This window comes from Phycodurus eques, chromosome 2, assembly GCF_024500275.1.
Source record: "Phycodurus eques isolate BA_2022a chromosome 2, UOR_Pequ_1.1, whole genome shotgun sequence".
Taxonomy (NCBI): Eukaryota; Metazoa; Chordata; class Actinopteri; order Syngnathiformes; family Syngnathidae; genus Phycodurus; species Phycodurus eques.
The window spans coordinates 41,453,093-41,474,004 of NC_084526.1; the positions used below are offsets into that span (position 1 = coordinate 41,453,093).

General features: G+C 44.3%; 1 protein-coding gene across 2 annotated transcripts in view; it reads right to left on the reverse strand.

Annotated features, from left to right (window-relative positions):
• The window catches only part of pla2r1 (phospholipase A2 receptor 1), a 30,269-nt gene that overhangs the window by 8,538 nt on the left and 819 nt on the right, over window positions 1–20,912 (reverse strand). For both annotated transcript variants that reach the window (XR_009768188.1, XM_061670749.1), the window contains exons 2-23: window positions 20,160–20,540; window positions 19,901–20,074; window positions 19,652–19,816; window positions 19,280–19,393; window positions 18,452–18,601; window positions 16,747–16,935; window positions 16,500–16,663; window positions 15,688–15,801; window positions 13,547–13,659; window positions 13,298–13,464; window positions 12,455–12,666; window positions 11,921–12,066; window positions 11,414–11,498; window positions 10,157–10,292; window positions 10,043–10,078; window positions 9,335–9,495; window positions 8,992–9,056; window positions 5,214–5,317; window positions 5,002–5,138; window positions 841–958; window positions 570–709; window positions 124–265 (exon numbers count right to left, since the gene is read on the reverse strand). Coding sequence is in view for 1 of the 2 variants with exons in the window: in XM_061670749.1 (XP_061526733.1) it covers window positions 124–265; window positions 570–709; window positions 841–958; window positions 5,002–5,138; window positions 5,214–5,317; window positions 8,992–9,056; window positions 9,335–9,495; window positions 10,043–10,078; window positions 10,157–10,292; window positions 11,414–11,498; window positions 11,921–12,066; window positions 12,455–12,666; window positions 13,298–13,464; window positions 13,547–13,659; window positions 15,688–15,801; window positions 16,500–16,663; window positions 16,747–16,935; window positions 18,452–18,601; window positions 19,280–19,393; window positions 19,652–19,816; window positions 19,901–20,074; window positions 20,160–20,540 (3,213 nt within the window). In the remaining variant the exon portion in view is untranslated. The remainder of the gene's footprint in view (window positions 1–123; window positions 266–569; window positions 710–840; window positions 959–5,001; window positions 5,139–5,213; window positions 5,318–8,991; window positions 9,057–9,334; window positions 9,496–10,042; window positions 10,079–10,156; window positions 10,293–11,413; window positions 11,499–11,920; window positions 12,067–12,454; window positions 12,667–13,297; window positions 13,465–13,546; window positions 13,660–15,687; window positions 15,802–16,499; window positions 16,664–16,746; window positions 16,936–18,451; window positions 18,602–19,279; window positions 19,394–19,651; window positions 19,817–19,900; window positions 20,075–20,159; window positions 20,541–20,912) is intronic.

Genomic DNA, 20,912 nt, shown 5'->3' on the forward strand with positions numbered 1-20,912 from the left:
AGTACTACTGTACCGTGTCATGCTTGTGTCTCCTATTGAACCATTTCAATGATGATATATTTAAAAAAATTAAAAAAATTAAAAAATGCAAATATGGTCTTTTGTTTTTTTTTTAACTCTTACCTTGAGGTTTTTGGCAAACAAAGCCGTAGCCATCGTCACCGCACTTCTCATCATACCACTTCCCCGTCAGGTGGACATTGTGGTTGTTGGACAGCACGGCGCACAGCGGTTCATCACCCAAGCCAGTGAGCAACTCATCCTCCTGGAGTTACATTGCACTATACATCAGTCCACATATGCACATTTATTATACATGTATATGCGCTCTGCAGCTTACTTTAACCCCACCGAAAAGGTATACCTTCAACACATCCCTAATATTTTGCACTCCTAAAACAGGTGACACTGTTGTCACCAATGTTCACTTATCAGGAACAAATCTCTAGAGATAAACAGGGGTTCGCGTTGTAGTTGATGATTATGGCGCCAGTTTATTCAAATTCGCTGACTCGCATTCACAATTTCCATCTCGTGATATAGCAAGCTTTGTGTTCGGAGAAGCTTACATTGAGGTAGCTCTTTGGTTCAATGGGAGACCAGTTGGTATAGCTGACCGGTCTCCCATTTGTCCATTTCATGGTATCTTGATTCCACAGACCAATCCACACGCCTACAGAGATTCCCTGAAGCAACATGGTGATGTATGCTGCATGAAAAAGACACACAATGACATGAAAGAAGATGTACAACTGAAAGAAAAATTATAGGTAGGTAGGTGGGTACTACTCGTAGCCTGCAAACGAAAAGAAACAATTCATTCGAGTTAACTGAACGTACCTTGTTCAATCTCATCTTCTATAGCCACGAGTGAGCCTTGGAATGAGGAGCAGATGGACCGGGCGTCATTCCAACTCTTTCCCTCCTTTGGAGTGTCAGGGAGGTGAAGCAGGAGACACTGCACATGCACACAAAGGGAATTGTCCCATTTGCATGAGAGATGGAAAAGCATAGGAAGGAACGAGGAAAGGTTTCCACTTGGTTACAGTTAACTCAGTGCGCAATCAGTGTGCTCTGTTAATTTCTTTACATGAACAAACACAACATTTGATCATTCAGTGAGAACACGCATTAACTTGGACACAAAATATTCAGTGGTAGTTTATTAGTTATACTTGGGGGGAAAATACTGCTGCCTTGTGGTACCTACTGGACATTTGCTTTGGATTTGTTTTCATATAACTCAATTGAGTAAATGATCCCTCATGGGGAAATTCAACTCAACCGCAGAGAACCACATCATACAAATTCACGCATGCTGCACCTCTTGAGCTAGGGTTGTTGATGATGTTTCATTTTTTTCCAGAACACGCTGGAATTATTAACGACAGCCAGACCAACTTTGAACGAAGGAAATTATCCTGAAAAATATGACTTGGCTTTTGAAATACAAGTTGTTGAGTAAAACAGAGTTCTATCATTGCTTTGCTTAAATGGCAGTAACTGGAACAAAAAAAAAAACACCAGCTTGCTAACAAAATAAGAATTCGTAGATTATACGCTATGTGCATTTTGATAACTTGTGGCGTTCTAGTCTTAGGAATATGCTGATTAGTAAATCATCAATTATGGTGGCTGGCCGTGCATTTGGTACCCGGGCCTTCAGTGGGGATTGAAAAACACTGGACATTAAATTTAGAGATTTGCTTCTAAATACATTACACATGTTCGACGATAATTCCTGAAAACGTGCAAAGACTCAGAATTGTGTAGTTGTGGAGATATAGCATTCAAATCTTTTTCATCATTTCATCCCATGAGGAAGCAGATTGTGGGTTCTCTGAGGCGGGCTCTCCTATCTCTGGGTTTGAGGTCACCGAGGTAGTTAAAAAGCTCCTCGGTGGCAGGGCCCCGGGGGTGGATGAGATTCGCCCGGAGTTCCTAAAGGCTCCGGATGTTGTGGGGCTGTCCTGGTTGACACGCCTCTGCAACATCGCGTGGACATCGGGGACAGTGCCTCTGGATTGGCAGACTGGGGTGGTTTTTAAGAAGGGGGACCGGAGGGTGTGCTCCAACTACAGGGGGATCACACTGCTAAGCCTCCCTGGTAAGGTCGATTCAGGGGTGCTGGAGAGGAGGGTCCGTCGGGAAGTCGAATCTCAGATTCAGGAGGAGCAGTGTGGTTTTCGTCCTGGCCGTGGAACAGTGGACCAGCTCTACACCCTCGGCGGGGTCCTCGAGGGTGCATGGGTGTTCGCCCAACCAGTCTACATCTGTTTTGTGGACTTGGAGAAGGCGTTCGACCGTGTCGCTCGGGTGGTCCTGTGGGGGGTGCTCCGGGAGTATGGGGTACCGAACCCCCTGATACGGGCTATTAGGTCCCTGTACGACCGGAGTCAGAGTTTGGTCCGCATATCCGGCAGTAAGTCGGACTCGTTCCCGGTGAGGGTTGGACTCCGCCAAGGCTGCCCTTTGTCGCCTAACCCTAACCCTTTTATGGACAGAATTTCTAGGCGTAGAGGGGGTCCGGTTTGGTGGCCTCAGTATTGCATCTCTGCTTTTTGCTGATGATGTGGTTCTGTTGGCTTCATCAAACCGTGAGCTCCAACTCTCACTGGAGCAGTTCGCAGCCGAGTGTGAAGCGGCTGGGATGAGAATCAGCACCTTCAAATCAGAGACCATGGTCCTCAGTCGGAAAAGGGTGGCATGCCCTCTCCAGGTCGGGGACGAGATCCTGCCCCAAGTGGAGGAGTTCAAGTATCTTGGGGTCTTGTTCACGAGTGAGGGAAGAATGGAACGGGAGATCGACAGGCGGATCGGTGCGGCGTCTGCAGTGAAGCGGACTTTGTATCGGTCCGTTGTGGTAAAGAAGGAGCTAAGCCGAAAGGCGAAGCTCTCAATTTACCGGTGGTTCTTCGTTCCTACCCTCACCTATGGTCACGAGCTGTGTGACGTGACCGAAAGAACGAGATCCCGGATACAAGCGGCCGAAATGAGTTTCCTCCGCAGGGTGTCCGGGGTCTCCCCGAGAGATAGGGTGAGAAGCTCGGTCATCTCAGGATCTCAGAGTAGAGCCGCTGCTCCTCCGCATTGAGAGGAGCCAGATGAGGTGGCTGGGGCATCTGATCCGGATGCCTCCCGGACGCCTCCCCGGTGAGGTGTTCCGGGCACGTCCCACCGGGAGGAGAACCCGGGGACGACCCAGGACACGCTGGAGAGACTACGTCCTTCGGCTGGCCTGGGAACGCCTCGGGATCCCCCTGGAAGAGCTGGATGAAGTGGCTGGGGAGAGGGAAGTCTGGGCGTCCCTGCTAAAGCTACTGCCCCCGCGACCCGGCCCGGATAAGCGGTAGAAAATGGATGGATGGATGGATGGATGGATGGATTGGGGCATGGGTAAAACAGTACCCAGTTTTGCACATGGGCATTGGGCATGAGCCCCCCCCACCCCCCCACTATATAAAAAAATTGAGCACCGTTTTCGCATCAGTGGTTATCCGGCACAATTGCAACAATTGCAAGCTAGCTACCAAATTTCTCGTGTATAATGTGCAAAAGAATTTTCAAAAGTCAATAGTGCGTGTTATACATAGGTATAGTAAAAGTTAGAAAATGATTTCTCAGTGAAATGAGATACAGTGTTCCCTCGGCACTTCGCGCGTCACGTTTTGCGATTTCAGTGCTTCACGGGTTATTCCAAAATACGTATTCATCAAAAAATAAAAATGAAAAAATACAGCCATATTAGCAGCCATATTTCGGAAAGACGCGTTGTTTCATGTTGATGCGCGAGAGAGGTTTCCCTGCATGCCAAACAAAGAGATGAGTTGACTCAGAGGCTTTGTACATGCCTGTACTGTACTGTACATGCCACGGGCACTCATACAAGGCGCGTGATTGGTTCCCGCCGCGACATCGACCAATGAGAGCACGATTGGATTTATCCCGTGAGCTAATTGGCTGCGCATCATCGCAGCCTCACCCAGTCTCGTCCACGCTGTTGACTTTCTCGCATACTCTATCTTAGTGTTGTGTTCATGATTAATTTTTTTGTTAAAGCGATAACGTTTTTGGATTAGTTACGTCCTTGCAATGCCGCCTAAGCGCTGTGCCCCTGCGAAAGCTTCCTCCGGGGCGCCCAAGAGGAAGAAGAAGATGATGACCATCAGCATGCATCTGTGGCACGCCATTATGGCGTGAATGAATCTACAGTGCGGTACATCAAGAAAGACGAAACAAACATCCGCAAAAGCACTTCAATAAAGAAGCGAAACGTGTGGTAATAAGAGACCGGGTTATGTCCTTGTACAGGGGAATTTTGAAGCAAAAGAAAAAAACAAAGACTACCCATCAGCATGTTTTTCTCCAAGGTAAAACTCCAGCTACACCATCAGCGCCTCCAGCAGAAGAGTCTCCGGGTGAACCTAAAGCCTCTACGAGTCAAGTGAGAGCCTCTCCTCCGCCACCAACGCAAGCCTCTTCGCCTCTCTCAGAAGGCGATGTTGATGAATGTTCATTACTGTATAAGGTTTTAGAATTAAATATTTAAGTGAGTATGAGTACTGTTGTAATCTCTGTCTCAAATATGCAAAGTATAAATACTGTTTATATATTTTAAACGTTCTGGTACCCACATACACATACACGAAATTTCCTGGGGGGCCAAATCCTACTTTGCGGTTTTTCACCTTTCGCGGGGGGTTCTGGTCCCCATTAACCGCGGAAAACGAGGGCTCACTGTATATGATTAGATATGTTTTTGAACCGCCAGAAATTTGCATTAAAGCTGCAGTGTTAAAACTAAAACTTTGGGGGTGCGCAATGCACTCGTGTGCGTATTATACAGGAGAAATTACGGTACTTACACCCCGAAAATGCATCTTCCCATCGGGTAGTCCGCTGGCATGGCCCACTAAGAGCGCCTCGTTGTTGCAGCGTGGAAAACTCACCCAGTCACTAGAGGCTTTTTTTTCGTGGCTAAAACAACTGCAGTCTCCGTACCTTGTGTCCAAAGTACATCCATTTCTCCGGACACCCTCCGATGTAGTGCGGCTCCCTCGGAGTCTCCACTACAGAGATGGTCTTTCTCTTGCAAACATATCCATGAAGATCGCTGCATTGATTGGCCGACCACTTCCCTGCATCACTCAAGGACACGGTTAACAAACAAACACCTGCGTGTTACACTAGTACACTGTCGTCTGTGCGATTACCTGTTGATGAGGACATGGTGACACACAACCCAGTTTTTCTACCATTGTGGCCATCATTGTCCTCTGCCCAGTTGTGAAAGTTGACCTCTGTCTTGTCACTCCACCTGCCAACACAACAGAAACCTAAACCAACCAGAAACCTACCAAGATGGCGCCTACCAGTGTGGTCGCCTCGGTAGCGCGCTCTCTAGTATTGTTTTTGTGTTTTTCGTCCGTTTTTGGAGACCTTACACGACTCACTTACACAAGGGGAGACCTGCTAACCATCAAGGAGGCTACTCCGGACTTTCTGTCACCAACTTTCGCAAATCCGCTCAGTTTTTTCCCCGAGTTTCTCACCGGAGCGGCGTCCGCGGTTTTCGGCGCATGGAGACGGAAACGGCGCCACAGAGGGAAGCGTGGCGGCATTCAGGTGAAACTCCGCAAGAGAGGATACAGATTGGCGTTCCCGTCGATCCACCTCGCGAATGCACGCTCCCTACCCAACAAAATGGACGAGCTTCATCTTCTGTTAAAGACCAGTCAAGACTTTGGCCGTACCGCCGCCATGTGCTTCACGGAGACGTGGCTTTGCGACGCCGTACCCGATGGCGCCGTCATGCTTTGCGGCTTCCATACTCATCGAGCGGACCGTGACATGGAATCATCGGGGAAAACAAAGGGCGGCGGGATATGCTTCTATATCAACGTAAAATGGTGTACGGACGTCACGGAGCTCAGCACACACTGCAGCCCGCATTTGGAGTCGCTGTTTCTGAACTGTAAGCCATTCTACTCTCCGCGTGAGTTCGCATCATTCATCCCGGCTGGAGTCTACATTCCGCCTCAAGCTAACACGAACGCCGTACTGCTAAAGCTCGCCGAACAAGTCAACGAAATTGAAAAAAAAACACCCGGACTCACCCCTCATTATTCTCGGGGACTTTAACAAAGCTAAACTCGACCACAAACTCCCTAAATACAAGCAGCACATCGACTGTCCTACCAGGGAAAATAACATTTTAGACCACTGCTACACGACGGTAAAAAAACGCATACCGTGCTATACCTCGTGCAGCCCTGGGCTCGTCCGATCACTGCTTAATTCACTTAATACCGACGTACAAGCAAGAACTTAAATGTGCGAAGCCTACAGTGAAAACAGTCAAAAAGTGGACCAATGAAGCAAAGATGGAACTTCAAAGCTGTTTAGACTGCACAGACTGGAGTGTCTTTGAAAATTCAGCTGGCAGCCTGGATGAATATACGGACACTGTCACATCCTATATCGGTTTCTGTGACAATGTGTGTGTACCGACAAAATCATTTCGCACATTCAACAACAACAAGCCGTGGTTCACTGCTAAACTTAAGCAGCTTCGCCAAGCTAAGGAGGATGCAAATCAGAGCGGGGACAGGGCCCTGTATAATCGAGCTAGCTAAAGAAATTAACATTGCAAAGAGGAACTTTGCAACAAAGTTGGAAAAACAGTCTCGCGCTAACAACTCTAAATCAGTCTGGCGTGCATTCCAATCGCTGACTAATTACAAGCGACGATCCCCGCAAGCTGAGAACAATAGCACACTAGCCAACGACTTGAATACCTTCTACTGCAGATTTGAAAAGGACCCTTTCACACTGTGAAACTCCTGAAGTTTGCAGATGACACCACCGTCATTTTTGTTTTGCACAATTGTCAAAAAAAAAATATATATATATACCGGCATTACCAGATAACTAGCAACCCTTTACTGCTCAGTGACTGTTTTTTTTTTTTTTTTTTTTTTTTTTGTCAATGTCTTTCTGTCTCCAAAGTGTTCTGTAAATTGACTGTCTGTTGTCGTACTAGAGCGGCTCCAACTACCGGAGACAAATTCCATGTGTGTTTTTGGACATACTTGGCAAATAAAGATGATTCTGATTCTGAACTCAATATTGTGCAAGTGCTCACCTTAGTTGTAGTGTATGGAAAGCCGTTTGATTATATATTTGAAAACCTTCATATCCAGCTTAAGGCCCATGTACTAGTACGCTCTAGTAAGACAATTCAGCGCACTAGTAGAACGTCTTGGGCGCACTAGTTGAACAAGTCTCTGATTAGGAAAAATTGACTTACTAGTGAGGACAAAGCGCAGTGAATAAAACCTCAAATGGTTTTCCATAAATCTGGCCATTTCTTCAATATTCTTGATATCCAGCAAAATGTCCATGTACTAGTACACTCTTTGTCCTCACTCATGGGACAACTTTGGCACACTAATAGGTGGACTACATTTTACTGGTGAGGCAAAAATTACTACTGAGCATTTTGGTGTTACTAGTCAGGGCCAGTGCGTGACACATGCTGACTAGGCGGGCCTAGTAGTGTACCAAGTGCAGCACAGTAGTTTACTAGTCAGGTTTAATTGCATACGAGTAGGCAAAAAGTGTCACGAGTAGTGGAAATATTAGTAGTAGTAGTAGTAGTAGTAATTTAATACTAAGACACAGTCATTCTACTACTGAGGACAAGGAGCTTACTAGTACATCGGCCATAAGTTGGCTTTCAATGCTATGGAATAAATGCTCAAACTGCTTCCCATTGCCTTACAAGGTTTGATAGCTTTTAACACACAAAAACAATGAAACGTATATTTACATCTAATATTAGCGATGCTGACAAAGTACCTGTATTACAAGTACAGTTCCACCCGCCACTGTGTCACAATGGGGTTCCGAGCCTTTAGCCGCTCTACCCCCCCCCCCGACTTTGGAATGGCAATATCTCCCCACCTTCAAATCTCACCTAAAAAACTCATCTGTTGAAACTGGTTTACATGGTCGAATCCCCTGTTCATTTCATTTGAGTGCACACACATCGTTTCGCACTGGATTTTTATTTGTATGTATTTATCCTCTGTATTTGTTCTGTTGTTGCTTTGTTTTTATCTGCTATGTTAGGTGACCTTGGCTGCTCAGAAAGGCACTTAGAAAATGTAGACACAGGGAGACATTATTGACTATGAGTATGTGACAAGCAATCGTCATGGGCCGAAATAGCTCAGTTGGGAGAGCGTCGGTCTGAAGGTCCCTGGTTCAAGCCTGGGTTTTGGCAGGTCCTAGGTATTAGTATTTTGCAGTAACACAAGACACAACATCGAAGACCACAAATAGGAACGAATGATGGCGCTCTCGTGACCAATTTTTACAGATCTATCTGACACGTTTAAATAAGCTGGTCCTCCATTTCTGAGGTCTAAGGGACTTTGTGCTTTGGGCGTGTGAAGCATGTTATTTTAGTGGTATGCTGTCACTTTGAAGGCCTGATTTACAGACTACCGGACATGCCGATGTTTCCCAAGTATTGATGAAATGGACGTGTTGCAGAAAGGCGATGTCATCAATAAAGACCATCACTTTTTGGCAAAATACATCAGCTTGGACATGTTTGCTTTTATTTATGTGAGATTCTTTGTTCCCCCCTCAGTCTGGTCACGTCTTGATTGGCAACATTCTGTTTCACGTCACAGCCCGATTATATTTTTATGTGTACCCGGCCTGAGGCTACGACTGAGGACAAAGAGCAAACTAGTACATTGACCTTAAACCGGCTATAAAGGATAACAGCTTTCCATAAAGGAGATACCAAATTGCATGGCTCTCCTCCCTCCGAAATCATTGGAATACATCTTTATTCAAGGCAATTCATAATAATTTATAATGAATTGTAAGCAACAGTCATGGAACTGCGACCAATTCAAATGTTAAAGCGCTCCAAGACACACACACACACACACACACACACACACACGCACACACCTGACCTCCTCTCCCTGCTGGTCAATGGAAAGACCAATCCACCAGTCAGTGGGGCCTAGGGAGAGCTGAGGAGACAGACACAAAACATCAAACATCAACAGTCAATCATCGCTCTTCTTGGCCTTGAAATCATTTTTTTCCCATTGTCTGGTTTTGTGCCTACCAGAGGTGGCAAAAGTACTCCCACTTGGTACTTAGGTACAAGTACAGATATAGAAGTACAGTAAGAAAAGACTCAGGTTAAAGAAGAAGTACTGATGAAACAACTTTACTTTCGAAGTCAAAGTAAACAAGTACGAACTGAAATGTATAACGTCAAAGTGAATTTTTAGAATAAACAAACCCGTCGCGAGCGCTCCTTGACAAAGTTCAGCTCCTCTCTGGAGTGAATGGACAGCAGGTAGGCTCCCATCATCTGACAAGCAAGAGAGACGGCATCCCAGCTGAAGGGCTGCTTTGCCACCAGGTACTCAGCGCTACGGTAAAACACCCACGGCTCGCTCTCTGTGGGGGCGGGGAGCCACTGGTCAGTATAAACTACTCGGAAAAAGTTAGGTGTATTGGGCTTTCGGGTGACGTTTCAGGATGAACTGAAAATGGACAATCACCTTCATAGGTGAACTTAATTTGACCTCCTTAAACTTTTGGGCGTCCAACTGGTCATTGTTTCAGTACTTTTTGCACAACTTGCTGTTTTATAACAAGGAACTGAACGGCAAAATTCACAGGTTTGATCCAGCAATGCAGGTAATAGCAGGTTCATGGGCATCCTCTATTCAGGCTCCAGTACTCTGCCGTGCGTTACCTGTGGAAATGAGTAGTACTGCGTAGAAATGTTTAAATCTCGACTCAAGACTTGTTCGTTCCTCCACTTTTGCATTTGGTTAAAACACACCAAATATGCGATTACTTCCTTGCCCTGACAGGATTTCGGCCTGTTTTACTGCCACTTCTCCTCTCGCTTTCGCCCGAAAACTCAATATCCCAAACTTTGTGTACCAACTTGTAACACTTTATTGAATCAAATCGCACAATCTCACAATGCACTTACGCTCAGTATACCAGTAGGTTTTTTTCAGTTGCTCTCCTAAAACACGAACACATTTTTGGTCAAATCATTTGCTTTCACGTTCTGTATGACTGTTTTTGGGTAATGACTTTTTACCTCTGGGCAGCTTACAGATCCACTCGTGTTTGCTTTCGCACGGCCGCGGCGTGAGACTGTTGGGCAGGTCACTGTACACCGCGCAGTCTCTCCTGTCGTCCTCATCATTTTTGTCCTCGATGAAGGAGGTCATCATCTGCACAAAAACAGTCGAAATACACTCACGGACAGATATGGCAATCTGTTTGAGCACTTATACGATATCCTTGACACTCATCTTAAGATCCATGTACTAGTAGGCTCACTACTATGACAGGACAATTACGTTATTAGTGAAGAAAAACCACTAGTGGACATTTTTATGCCACTTGTAGGGACCATGAGGCTACTAGTGCATGACAAATGGCTACTAGTTGAGGCTGGTAGTAAGGTTTAATCTGTACTAGTAGGCCAAATGTGGCACTTGTAGTGGAAAAAAAACTAGTAAGACACAGTTGTTCTACTGGTGCAGCCTAGTCGTTCTACTAGCATGCCCTAGTAGTCCTACTTATGAGCTGAATTATCTTCCGAGTGAATAAAAAGAGTGTATGAGCACATAGACCTTAGGCTGTGGATACTTCCATAATGCAAGTAGGAACTAGTGAGACAATACAGCACACTAGTAGAATGACTAAGGCACACTCCTTGACATTTCCGTGCACTAGTAGCAGAATGTTGGCATAGTAGTAGGACAACTACAGTACATAATACTAATAGTGAGGAAAAAGTACTAGTGGGAATTTTGGTGCTGCTTTGTAGGCTCCTTGTGCGTGACACATGCCTAGTTGGGCCAAGTAGTGTTACTCATGCAGAACATTAGTTTACTAGTATGTTTTAATTGCATACTAGTAGACCAAATGTGGCACAGCTGGTGGACAAAAATAGTGAGACAGTCGTTCTACTTGTGCACCCTAGTTGTTCTTCCTGTATAGTCTGTTGAATTGTCTTACCGCTAATGACAAAGAGCGTACTCGTACATGCACCATAAGATGCATATCGAGGATATCGAATAAACACACAAATGGGTTTCCGAAGGCCGCACCTTTAGGCTCGCAGTCTCATATTTGTTTGTGTTTTACAATGCATTACCTCATGCTGAGAGGTATTCCTAATATTCTGGTTACCTCGGATAAGAGACAAATGTGAGGGACAATTGTGATTGACCAAGATTCGACATTTTTGGAAACAGCTACTATTTTGCGTTGGATGTTGGGCAATTTGTATGAAATGCCCAACGAACACATGCAACATTTGGAGAACAATTGTAACGGCACTTACAGGAGAACCATCGGACCATTCCCAAGCTCCCGGATGTTCAGGATCTCTTTTATTGAAGCCAACCCACAACCAGCGACCCTCTGTTCTGAAAAGCAGGAGCAGGACACCAAGTCTGGTTATGTGTCCAGCATGCCAGATTCTTCTCACATAATTTGACCAGACAAAAAAATAGATACATTACACTGCAGTGAAATTTCACCCCAAAGCCCAATATTCCTCACTCTTTGTGAATAGTGTACAGTATATTGTGATGTAATAATGGAAAATGTGAATAATAAAAAGAAAAAAATAAATGCTGCTCTGATCAAGGACCACACACAGTAGCTCACAAAAGACGGATTGGCCACATGGACCCAAGCTAAGACGTATTTGGTAACCATGACAGCACATGGCGTGTTCACGAAATATGCAAGAAATCACAAACACCAGCCAAATGAACAAAATTGACCGTAGATGCATTCAATAATCCTGAAAATGATAATCCTGCAGTAATGAGCCGGTACCAACCCTTCGAACATGGTACTGAGGAGCTGCTTGACAAACAACTGCTCCGCATAGTGGCGGAAACTGGCCAGCTGGGCTCCGAGAGCCTGGCAAAAGTAGTCCGCTTCAACCCAGGAACGTTTCATGAGAACCTTTTCGTCATGGAAAACCTAAAAGAACAACACGTTGTCATGTTTCTGTGAAATCAAAATGAACACAAAACAAAATTCCTTCAGGAATTGATAACACTGTGTGACACTCAAAGTGCAAGTTGGGGCTTCAAACAGGATGTTCTCAGAGGAAAGTGGCTACAGAGAGACTTGAGGAGTCACAGAAAGGCATAGAAATGGAGGTCCAATTCAATATGAATGGATCAAACATTTGTTGGGAATTTTGCCGTTCAGTTACTTGTTAGAGAACAGCAAGTTAAAAAATCAGGAAAAGCACTGACGACAGAGACTTTTCTGAGTAGTGTATGTTTGAACCTCAACATCCCCAAAAGAATAAATCAATGGCCCACAGGTAACGTTTTTCAGAGTGGTGCATAGTTGATCATACTTTAAAACAGTAGAGGAGACCAGCTTGTGATTCCCATCCTGGAGGACAGGCGCTAAAGGCGTCATTGTGGGCTTCTGGTAGCAGCTGGACTTCCCGGTAGCTGCTAATGCTCTGCTTACAGACTGACAAGGCTTTGTGGGAATTGCAGTCTTTCACCTCCCAGTGGCCCAGAGCAGAACCACCTGACATTGCGACACAGCCGTTGGAACTAACTAAAACGGGGGGAAATAAGCAAGTAGGTGAGTAGAGTTTATATATATATATATATATATATATATATATATATACCGTATATATATATATATATATATATATATATATACCGTAGCACTTTTCACAGGGAGGTCTCACAAAGTGCTTCGCATAGTTATGGAATAGTCTCAGATATATCAAATACAAAAACACACCATTTTACATTTCACAATTAATACAAGGGAAAAAAATCAAATCACTATAAATCCGCCAAGCAATCATGCCGTGCACTTTTCTCATCTGTAATTTGAAGAAAAAAAAAAATTGAAGGTCATCTGCACACATGAATTAGAGATGCCTTCAAATTTGTAGGTGACATCGCTGAGAGAAAGCGTGTCAAGCACAAAAGGGATGGGCCCTAAGATTGACCCTTGACGAACACCATAGGAAAGGGGGACAGACTCTCATTTATGTGACTAAAACCCACAGAAAAATATCTATGACAGATGATATACCAGTTAAGGGCCGTGCCCGAGATGGCGACCCATTCCCTCGGCTTATCTGCGAGGATATGATGATCAGTGGTATCAAAAGCAGAAACCAGGATTGAACAACCTGCCCCAGAAATCACAGCTACGACATTACATGTACCTGGCTGATGTTTGTTCCAGTTTGTGAAGGTGAGAGGCAGAGTGGAACCATTGTGATGCAGCCATCTGTATTCACTCCCGCCTGAGTCTATCAGGCCAATCCAGTAAGACATGCTGCCATTGGCCCCATTAGCACTCAGCAAACTGTTGACAAATGCTTGCTCGAACCTTTCGGAGAGGTGGAAAAAATATTGCGATACACCCGGAACGATCTTTTAAATGGAGGCAAACTAATATATGAATAAAGCACCTGTTGTCCACAGTAAGGAGAGGCGCGTTGCAGTAATAGCCACTCTGTGCATCCTTATAAATCTGTTCGTGCCTGGTGATGGTGTAGCAGGAGTGACCGTAACGCTTCCAGCCCTGTAACATCAACAAAAGTTCACTCAATGAATCTTTTTTTCCATTTCAAACTTGATTTTGTATGCAGTGGTGTGCCGTGCATTGGAGACTGCTCATAGTTGAAGTCAGCGAGCCCGACTGATTCTGAAGGCCCTGGGCAGATTACACTGACATGGCGGGTGAACTATGATGGGACAGAAAGATTTTGAGAAATCCGGCGCTGACGTTCAACAAAAGCAATAGTTCTCTTTTTTTTTCTTCATCCCCCAGTATGATTCATATTGCTGAGTAAATTGCACAGAAAGAAACATTCCACGTTCTGAATTGCGTAACGTGACGATAGCCCGACGTGGCAAAACACCACTTTCTGTAGAAGTACAGATCATACTTGTGTAAAAAAAAAAATGACTCTGGTAAAAGTAGAAGCACTGAATAAACTGCTTTAGTGAAATAAAAGTTAAAAAAAAAGTCAGCTCTGAAATGTAGTTAAGTACTAAACAAAAAATCCAGTAAATTTAAAATATATCAACACCATGCATCTACTGTCGCACACACACAGTCTTGAACCCAGGTTACATAAACTACTGTATTCTGGAGACTAGTAACTAGCATGGAGACTAGTAACTAGCATCCTATACTAAATAACACGCTAGCACAAACTGACTTGACATCACACTTTACACAAACGGAAAGAAATCATTAAACCTACCTTTTGGCGTTTACGCACAATAATAAATAAGTTAGTATCTGCGACATGAGAGAAGCTTAGACCATGCATGGGGTGCATTCGAGGGTCGCCCACAAAACAGGCCATCTCAAACACAGACGGGGGGAAAAAAAAGACTTATCAAGAACTAAACGTAACAACAACAACATTCAAAAAGATGGCGCCAAAGTGCTACTTTTTTTTCTTTTGGCCTGAGCACAAAATAAAGAAGAAAAAAAGTTTTTCGGCAAGTAACGGACAGGTCAAATTCACAAATACTGAACTTCAAATATGCGCAGGTGAGCGAAGGAGATTTGTTTCGACATAAAAAGTGCTTTTATGACATCTTGTGGCATCTATAGGCAATTACAATTTTATTTTGTAATTTTTTTTTTTGGGTGGGGGGGGGGGGGGGGGGGGGGTGTGTGTGAATTACTTGCTGATTTACGCCATTGGCAGCAAGTTTCAGTCCCCAACAAAAATAGCGGGGGGGTCATTGCATCTCTACAAATGCAGGGAGTAAAAGTAAAAAGTTCATGGAAAGTGCAGTTATTTGAACAAATCTACTAAGTATGGTAATGAAGTATTTGTACTCGGTTACTTCCCACCACTGACCATAGAAGACATAAGAAGAAGTCGGGAATTATCATGGATTGCGTCATCCGGTCCATCCGCATTGTGCCCTCTGCACCGTGATGGTGTCGTCGTGTTTCCTGTGATGACTCAGCGGTCTGGTATTCATGTCAACAGAGTCAAGCGGGCACACGAATGCCAGAAACGACGCCATAACGCCATTGAATCAGCTTCATTGTGCTGTTGGCGAGCAGCTTGGTCAAAAAAATGGAGCTGCGAGTGTCATGACACAGCAATAACAGCTCTGCCTGAAACCTTTATTGTGCGAATGATGGACAGTATTCACAATATTGAGAAATTGTACATATTTACCTCTTACTTCCATATTTCTTGACCGATTCAAACCATTCTTAAGTCTCACTTTCAACATTCCCCAAATTTTCACAATTCCCAAATCAAGAAATATTATACGTACAAATATTTAAATTTGAGCTGAAACGTTAATCAATGAATATTAAGTTATTTACACACACGTTGCCCTTTAGTTCATAGGTTTGATATTGATACTGGTTATAAAGAACCCCGAGTCAAATGGTCATTTTAGTCTATGCTGCGGGCTGCTAAGAAAATGGACGTTCCTAATGTTTTGACCCAGCCACCTACAACAATCGGAATCGAGAATCGTTTGGAACCGGAATCGGAACCAGAATCGTTAAAACGATGCCCAACCCTCATTTTAATACACGTGTATGCGTGTGTCCATGTTTCACCTCAGGGCAGCCTTCGTCCCAGGTTCCGAGTTTATGAACCGATGTGCGATGGCTGTCTTTGCGGCACACGGCAGGAAGTCGCTCGTCACACGAAACCAAAAGCCAGGCACCTTCCTGTGAAAAAGAAGTCAAAGCATTTGCACTTCTTTAGGTGCAGCTAAAAGATTGTTTTTTTTTAAACTCTCTTGTGAATGGCACAGTCAGCGAGGTCTACAATCCCTGCAAAAAGTAAGCGATATTTGGCAAAATAAGACACCCGTTGTGAATTGTGCCACTTAGCTCTTCGTTAGAAAATTATATACAGTATTATTGTACTCTATACTCTGTTTGTATCAGTTGCTGCGCCGCGTTTGTTAAATTAGGAGAAGTTTTACAATTCCCGTAACATCTATGCTAATTTCCGTTATCCCGTCTATGGTGTTTCGCAACATATGTTAGATTTTGTTGTTGTTGTTTAAATGCAATGTTTAATTCTCTTTTGTTCTTCAACTGGGAGGGAGAAATTAAAAGCTTGCAGCAAGCAAGAGTACTACTACTTGTATTTAAAAAAAAAAAAAAAAAAAAAAAATATATATATATATATATATATATATATTTTTTTTTTTTTTTTTTTTAATATGGTCTCTCTATATCGTAGTTTCCTCTATCACGGGCAAAGAGTGTAGATGTACACGACATGCTTTCCAATGGACAGCATTGATATTCATTTACAAATATTGATACAGTGAAGTTAAGACGCATCCCTAAATGGAACTCCACAAATTCCAACAACGAAACGCTCGTCTGACCGACGGAAAGCGTTTGTTGCGCACCTTCCTGTCTGCCTTGGCGCAGAGGCTCGCACCAGTCAGGTTGCGAGGAGGGTGGTACTGGTGCCACATTGTGAGAGTTACTGGTGAGCCGTCGGACCACTCGACAGTCGCGGAAGACGCTTGTTTCCACAGACCAATCCACATTCCTGAACTCTCGCCGGAGTCTGCAAAACATTGCATTTGGACACGCCCTTTTCTGTAGCTAATATAAACACGTGTGCATTACAAGAGTAGTAAACCATCTTACAGTTAGCCAGAAGAGTGTGCAGCATCTCCACCTCAGAGAGAGAGTGAAGGCCGGTGAGGTTGGCGTTACGAGAGACGCATGTCTGGGAAGACTCCTCCCAGCTTCTCGCATCCTCCGGGATCTGGTAGCAGAAACCGTTATGAGGCAGCCAGCCGTCGTCGCACACCGTTTGGACGTACTGCCAGTTCTCTGGACATGAGGACAAGAGAACCTGAATCAGAACGGAACACTTGGGGATTGTCTGCATTTTTTAACCATCGGGGCACATTTGCGTCCGCCTCGCTTCCTCTTAAAACATTTGAGCTGTGTTAATGCGAGATGATTTTGTCATTTCCAACACCAGCTCTTTAAATTGATCTATATTATACTGCTTATATAAAATTCTGCCTTTGGCTCTATCGTGGCAAATCTTTGGGCCAATCGAAACCCATGAAAACGACATTTTTTAATTCCTTGCGATTTACTGCATTGAATCATACAATTTCAGTAAAATGGCTTTAGTTCTAGACTTGACCCTTGAAGATTTGTCTTTTTTTTTTGTACGAGATTACATCATTTATGAATTGTTGGAAAAGGGACCATTACATATAACATTTCATATAACATTCATAGTTACTGAAAGAGGTGTTTTATGGCTTACTGCGCTTTAATGGAGCAAATGAATGACGCAAGTTAGATTTTCAGAAGTCGACATACCCTCATGCTGACCAGTTCCATTTTCATTTGGGAAGTCAAAGCTTCTCTGCAAGCTGTAGAAATGTTTTTTTTTTTGTTTGGGGGGGGGGTCCTCCATTATTCGCTAAAACTCACTCATTTGCAATTTGGCAAAGCCATGTCTAATATAAAAATATCACTTGGGCGTCATCTTGTGCCGTCTTGGTGCCAAGGAACTATGTTGAAGTGGAGCTTTATTCAGTCAGGCCATAGCCTTGCTTAATAGAAAAAATATATATATTTTAGCACCATCTTGTGGCATATACAGGGAAATACGCAAAGGTTTTCACTAAACACGGCAGGGCACGGTCTGGGGTGGTTAATTGTAGTGAGACTATATAAAAATGGAGGTTATTTTACAACCTGCGCATTGTGCAAATCAACTGGATTTTGAAGGGTTAAAAAAAAAAAAAAGAAAGCACATCTTATACTAAAATATAAAGAGAAATCAAAATTGGCCCCAAACAAGCTGAAAGGGTTCCATATCTTTTCGTTACACTATACACTACACATACTACTATATGTATACACACATACTATACACTACATACCTGACTATTTGTGTGAACATGGGACCAACACAGCATAAACCAAACATTTGGACTACACTGTGTAAAAAAAAAAAAAAAAAAAAAAAAAAAAAAAAAACATCTTTCAAATTACTGATTAAAAATAGCCACAAAAAATAGCTCAAAGGGGAGGAAAATCCAACAAAGCCTGAGGTTGAATAAATTCACTGTCGACTTTTTGTTTTCGGTTTTGCGGCCACTGGCTGCTTAAAAAGGAAGGTCAGAGGTTTTCTCTCCAGGTGCTGAGCAGCTGTTCAGCCAAGCGGCAGCCACAGGTAAAAAAAAAAATTCATCTTGGAATTTTGGCTGTACTTTTTCTTCATTCCTTATGCCTCTGTGACTCCAACTACAATGGACAAAGTCCTGATGTGTTTTTTCCACACTTGGCCCATAAAGATGAATGTGACGATTGCGTTCCTCACCGAGCGGCTCGGCTCTGTGCGTGTCATTGGGTGTCTTCTTGCAGATGTAAGGCAGAGCAGACTCACAGGAAAGACTCTGCCAGAGTCCGTCAGGGCCGGAGTTGTACACGCCACATTGTCGGTTGTCCTCGAGAGGGCTGGCCGGCAGCGCTGGTGGAATCGCAGAAGAACAGAAGCAATTTGATTGCGGGAACGCTGAAGGGCTTTCGCACGTGTTATTCGGCACCAAAGTTGTTTTTGTTATTACTCCGCTCTTCTCGTCCTCCCCCGTTTCTCCGCCTATTCAAGCCCTTCCAACTTTAACATATTCAGTACAGCTGGGAAACCATTTTCCACATCCCCCCCCCCCCCATCACCCCCACCCCCCACCAAAACAAAATTCTAAATTAGCTCTCAATTCCACATTTCCATGAAAATAATTCCCCATGAAATTAATGGAGGTGCGTTTCAAATGTAACTTATCCTTCCACAATTCAGGCCTTATCCAACGGATTAAACGATTCCAACTTCCAACTGTTCTGCTCATGCAGGATTGTCGACCCCTTGGAAAATATGTTTCCCATTCCCCAAATTCACGTGTCTTCGTTATTCTGATTTTCCATTTCCACATTGGCGAATCAAGACAGACATTTTACATATTGACCTCCATCTGTCGCATTTCTTGACTGATTCGAACCATTCCAACTTCTCGTCTGACATTCGACATTTGCACCAAATCCAACACAGTGCATAATTTGGTGGAATTGCTTTTCATCTTTCACGCGATTACATTTAATCCCAGCACAAAAACAGACATTACCCAATGGCGTACAACCAAATTGTTCATACCTGTTGTGAAATGAACCAACGACAGCGGCGCGCCATCAGACCACTGCCACCCCCGACCGGCCTTCAAGTGGTTGAGCCCGATCCACACCATTGCTCCAACGCTATCCATCCGATCTAACACGAACACGAAAAGTGTCAGTTCATGAGCTCTCCCGTCTTCTAATTTAAGTGCAAAATCAGCTTGTACGTGACTTAGGAATTGAGTTGCGGTCTTGATCTTGGTGACAAATTGATGGTTAATCCGGTTGAGTTTCTTGAAAACCAACCCGAAACAACTCGTCCGCTAATTCCGCCGACCCATATACTGTACACGTACAACATACAGTCATATTTGGTCCTGATTCCTGCCAATACGGTCAAACAGATGCATACCTCTGATGTACCTGTGCTCTGCCAAGCTGGTGATGCTGAGCAGATCGCCACCCTGAGCCTGACATGTCAGCATGGCTTGACTCCACGTGAGGATGGTGTACAGGTTGAACTGATAGCAAGCACGCAGCTCGTGGTTGGACTCCCAGAAATGCTCACAACTGTAATCTAGCACGGAAAACTCCTGTTTAAAAGTGCTTTTTTTTGGCTTCACGGAGAGCCAAGCAGTAAGGTGCGGGTGAGAGCATTTACCATGCACGGGACAGAAACCCCACTTTTCTGCCTCATCATATCTGGTGGTGGTCGAGCACCACGGAAGATGATCTTCGCGGCCCTCAGTGGTGCACTCCGAGTACCATTTGTTGTTGTACTTGAAGGGCAACGCACAGGGCATGCCGTGTGCGTTGCCCAATAAAGTGTGGATATCTGCAAAGACACAGTATGAAATCAACTCAACGACAAGGGGCTCATTTGCGCTCACTGGTTCTCTTTTTTGGTGGGGGGTTTTCACCTTCATATGGATTTGAGCAGGGCCCCTCTCTCGGCGTGTTGAACCGTTTCCACTCGTGATAAGAGTTTCTCTTCACCACCACCAAATTTCCAGCCACGGACACCTTCCACCGGGATGCCCCGTACAGCATGTTCCCTCTGCAGCGCCACCACAGTACGGGAAGGTCCGTGTCGCACCGAAAGGTTCCCAGGGGCCGCGTGGCGTCGGACATGTTGAGGCCCAGGCACGTGTCGGTGCCCAAGTTGAAGAGGCGATGGTGGGAGACCCACTTCCACAGCATGCGGCGGGTGGGACGACGACAGTCTCGGAGCACGAGGTCGGATCGTTCCACTGTGACGCAGCGCTGGAGCAGGGTGCTCTCCAAGGCGAAAAGACCCTTTCCTACAGAGATGCACGGAGGAGACACTGGGTTGTGCTAAATTATCGGGGTTGTAAACAATTGACAGTCAAAAAAAAAAATGGACATTTGTAATTAGGTACAGTACATTTGTCTGGACTTTTTTTTAAATTTGTGAATAATAATAATAAACAATCCATAATAAAACAATTCAATAGAAGTAGTTTATGAAGAAAATGTACTTGAATGAATCAGTAGTTCTATTTTTAACAGGGGTATTTTTTTTTTGGTACGGTATATGTGCTTCGACTTAAGTACAAAGTGTGAGTGCTTTTGCTCCCTCTGAAAAATGACCATAAAACGTAAACATATGTTGTGTGAATGTACATTCTATCGCGCTAGGATTTTAAGGAGTT